At 41.4% G+C, this 4,087-nt stretch overlaps 2 protein-coding genes across 2 annotated transcripts; both read left to right on the forward strand.

Moving 5' to 3' along the window:
• The first annotated feature begins 757 nt into the window (after positions 1 to 757).
• Positions 758 to 1,339, forward strand: LOC147487876 (uncharacterized). The gene has a single exon (XM_086574168.1). It carries the CDS (start codon positions 758 to 760, stop codon positions 1,337 to 1,339), a length of 582 nt encoding a protein of 193 aa, XP_086430294.1.
• A 16-nt stretch (positions 1,340 to 1,355) lies between these two features.
• Positions 1,356 to 2,265, forward strand: LOC147487877 (uncharacterized). The gene is made up of 2 exons (XM_086574169.1): positions 1,356 to 2,074; positions 2,259 to 2,265. Exons 1-2 carry the CDS (start codon positions 1,356 to 1,358, stop codon positions 2,263 to 2,265), a joined length of 726 nt encoding a protein of 241 aa, XP_086430295.1.
• The last annotated feature ends 1,822 nt before the right edge of the window (positions 2,266 to 4,087 follow it).

The following is a 4,087-nucleotide window of genomic DNA, read 5'->3' on the forward strand; positions in this document are numbered from 1 at the left end:
CCCTTACAGTTTGTACAGTGGATTAAGAAATGCATAGAAACTCCGAGATACAGCATTATATTAAATGGAGCTCATTTCGGGTATTTCAATGGAAAGAGAGGAATCAAGCAAGGGGACCTAATGTCACCATATTTATTTGTTCTAGTCATGGAGTTTTTCACTCAAATGCTTAGACGGAAAGTGGAGGAAGGAGAATATAGGCTCCACTATAAATGCAGGAATCCACTCATCACACATCTATCTTTCGCAGATGATTTAATTGCATTCATGAATGGAGACTTGGAAACAGTACGAGCGCTGAAGGAAACTCTGAGCAAGCTGAAAAAATGCTCGGGATTGCAAGTCGAGTATGGATGCGACAAGATGTACACAAGTTGAGAGCATTATTCAGTTCCAAAGAGGAGAGTTGTCGGTAAGATATCTGGGACTACCTTTAATAAAGACGAGGTTAAAGAATACTGATTGTGTGGCCTTGATAGAAAAGGTAAGGACCAAGATACAAGCATGGAAAGGACGCGCACTATCGTATGCGGGGAGACTTCAGTTGTTAAAGGCAATACTGAATAACATGAGCATCTACTGGACGTCCTCTTTTGTGTTGCCACAACAAACAATAGATACAATAAATCAAATGTGCAGAAACTTCTTGTGGTGGTGGGGCGAATGTGCTACATCCCATGCACTTATTAGTTGGGAAAGTTTGTGTTTCCCTTATGAAGAAGGTGGTCTTGGGATTCGAAACCTCAGCACCTCCAATATGGCAGCAAATCTAAAGCATATTTGGAACCTAGTGTGTGGGAAGGAGACGCTATGGGTAAAATGGGTTAAGCTGAATTTGATAAAGGGCAGAAATTTTTGGCAGTTAGTGATACCCAATGATTGTTCATGGGTATGGCGTCATATCTTGAAGAACAGGAAGGATGCGAAACACATTGCTCAACATCAGATTGGAGATGGAAGGGACACCAAGTTTTGGTTGGATCCATGGCATTCGATGGGCATACTGAAAGAGTTTTTTCCATTATCTCTTCTTTATGATTCAACTTGTAATCTAACTGCATCAGTCGCAAACTTGATAGAAAATGGGCGTTGGAATATACCATGGAACATACGAGTCCATATGCCAGACATTATTAGCGAAATGGAAGAAGGGGTTAAGGTGGGCAGAGGTGAGGACAGAGTAATCTGGAATGCGTCAGATAAGGGGAAGTACACACTCAGAGACACATATGAGAGTGTAAGAGATACAAAGAGACTGAATACATGGCATAGCATCATCTGGTTTCCCAACAGAATTCCGAGGCATTCGTTTACAGCTTGGCTAACTCTGAGCGAATGATTAAAGACTAGACAAGATGAAGGAGTGGAATATAGTACAAGACGATACTTGTGTTATCTGTGGGAGGGAAAGAGAGACAGTGAGACACCTTTTCTTTGATTGTAGTTACTCAAAGTTTATATGGCAATATGTACTCAAATTTGCAAGTTATCAAAGGGCGAGAGCTGCTTCATGGCAGCTAGAAATTGCATGGGTACAAAAGGTGGCGAAGGGAAAAGGCTATAAGCAAGATGCAGTTCGGTTAGTGTTTACTGGCTTCATATACAAAGTGTGGCAGGAGCGAAATCAGAGAATTTTTCAGCAAAAAGAAAATGTGGCAGAGCATGTGGGGAAGGAGATCATAAGGGACGTTAAGATCAAACTACAGTCACTCAAAGCTGAAATGGAGGAGGGGCCCGAACGGAACAGCTTCATGGAAAGATGGGACATTCAAGTGAGAGCGAAGCAAAAGAAGCTGAAGCACTACTGTTGGGAGAGAGCTGGAGAAGGCATATACAACCTGAATACGGATGGCACACTACAAGGAAGTCAAGGAGGATGGGCAGCAGTGTTTCGGGATGTGAATGTGGTTGTGGTTGCAGCAGCACATGGCAAAGCAGACTATGATTCAATAGACTTGATTGAATTGCAAGGGCTTGAACAAGGGCTGAGACTTGGATTGCAAAAAGGATATCAAAGAATGAGGGCACAAACAGACTCGACTTGTGTAACAGCGTACATGAAGGATAAAGCGCAGTACCCATGGAGGGCACATCACATGATGAAAGAGATACATTTTTTTTTTTTTGGTTGGTAAGCGGGGTTTTTTAATTAAGAGGTCCCCTACCCCTTCCTCATAGAGGGAAATAAAAAAATTATTACAATCTTAAGTACTCTTTCCCACTAGCATCTTCATACACTATTTTCTTTATATCTTCAGAAAATGAGCTAGGGATGAGTTCAATAAAAGAAATTCCTGGGACAGTCTCTGCAAGACTGTCTGCTAACCTATTACATTCTCTAAACACATGTATTATAGAAAAAAACTCTAAAGTGTTTGCCTGATGCCTTCCAGAATCCTCTTCAGCCTCCATGGTTGCACCTTTTTTATGTTTAGAAAACTAAGCACATTTTTTGAATCTATTTGTGCTCGAATTTTCTTAACATTGTGTCGCTTTGCTAGCTCCAGCCCCTTTTGTAACCCTTCAAGTTCAATAAACGCAATGTTTAGAAACTGGGACTTACCTTTTGCTGCCGCAATAACATTTCCATGGTCATCTCTTAGCGCTGCTGCCCATCCCCCTTCCAATCCTTTTAATGTACCATCTGTGTTCAGATTTACAATGTCAGGTCCTGCTCTTTCCCACTTACATTTCAGCTTCCTCTCTTGAATCGGTTCCACATGCAAGTTCCACCTCTGTTCAAACTCATCCCTTTCCATTCCTTCGCCATCTTCATTCTAATGGAGCTCATCTTAGTTCTAACTGTCATGATTCGTTGTATTAGCTGATCCCAAAACATCGTTTCTTTTTGAATATTCATTTGGTTCCTTTCCGCCAAATGTTGTAAAAGAACGCGTTGCTTATTAGCTTCAAATAAGATCTTGCTTTTGGTCCATTTCCTTTTGCTTTTTGAACCATCCAGTTTACCTCATCTTCCCAAATTTCGTTGTTATGGTCCTTGCATATCCCGCCATATCCATCAAATGATACCCACACATTTCAAAGCGCATTTAACACTCAAAAACGGGTGAGTTATCGTTTCAACTTCTCTCCAAGACATCACACACTCATCCGAGCTTATCACTTTCCATTCCTTCATCTTGTCTCTTGTTTTCAGACCCTCATTGAACAGCATCCACCCTATGAAAGAGTGCCTCGGTATCCTATTCGAAAACCATATTAACCCCTGCCATGCCGGTGATTGTCCCTGATGCCCCTCATTTTCTCATCGCTTTTTCGAGAGAATACCCTCCAGTCTGTGTTGCCAGCCATATCACTTCATCCTCTCCACCTTCTATGCATACCTCTTCTTCCATTTGTCGCGCTATCTGTGGAATATGATGCCTTATGTGTGGTGGAATTGCCCATCTTTCATTTTCAATCACCTCGCCATCAGTAGCGGTAAAGATTACAAGTGGAATCATATCTTAAAGCTTGAGGAAATTTTCCTTTTAACAATCCCGAGGGATGCCAAGGATCATGCCATATTTTTGTTCTCTCCCCATTACCAATTTGATACATGATGAATGACGTCGCTTCTATTCTCAACTTGAGAATGTTTCTCCAGCTGCTTGAGCAATCAGCTGGTATTTTCATGTGCCAAAATTCTTTGTTTCTGATATGATTTATCTTCACCCATTCCACCCATAAAGTCTTCTTTCCACTTACAATGTGCCATACATGTTTCAGTATTGCCACCTTATTTGCTGTTTTGAGGTCTCGAATCCCTAAACCTCCCTCTGTATAAGGATAGAACATATCATTCCAGCTGATTAGTGCATGAGACTTCTGTAGTTCTGGTCCTTTCCAAAGGAATTTTTTACATAACCTATTAATGTCTTCAATAGTCTTCATTGGCAGCATGAATGAGGCAGTCCAATATATGCTCAAGTTATTAAGCACTGCTTTTATGAGTTGTAGTCTCCCTGCATAGGATAGAGTTTTCCCCTTCCAGCTTTGAATGCGCTTCTGCACTCTCTCATATAATGGCATACGATCACGGCGCGGTCGGTCTTGTAGTAATCAGTGGTAGTCCTAAATACTTCAC

Source organism: Coptis chinensis, chromosome 7, assembly GCF_015680905.1.
Source record: "Coptis chinensis isolate HL-2020 chromosome 7, ASM1568090v1, whole genome shotgun sequence".
In the NCBI taxonomy this organism is placed as follows: Eukaryota; Viridiplantae; Streptophyta; class Magnoliopsida; order Ranunculales; family Ranunculaceae; genus Coptis; species Coptis chinensis.

Bases quoted from the DNA above. Each gene is read 5' to 3' on its own strand.
- LOC147487876 (XM_086574168.1), top strand. From the start codon at position 758: ATGGCAGCAAATCTAAAGCATATTTGGAACCTAGTGTGTGGGAAGGAG.
- LOC147487877 (XM_086574169.1), top strand. From the start codon at position 1,356: ATGAAGGAGTGGAATATAGTACAAGACGATACTTGTGTTATCTGTGGG.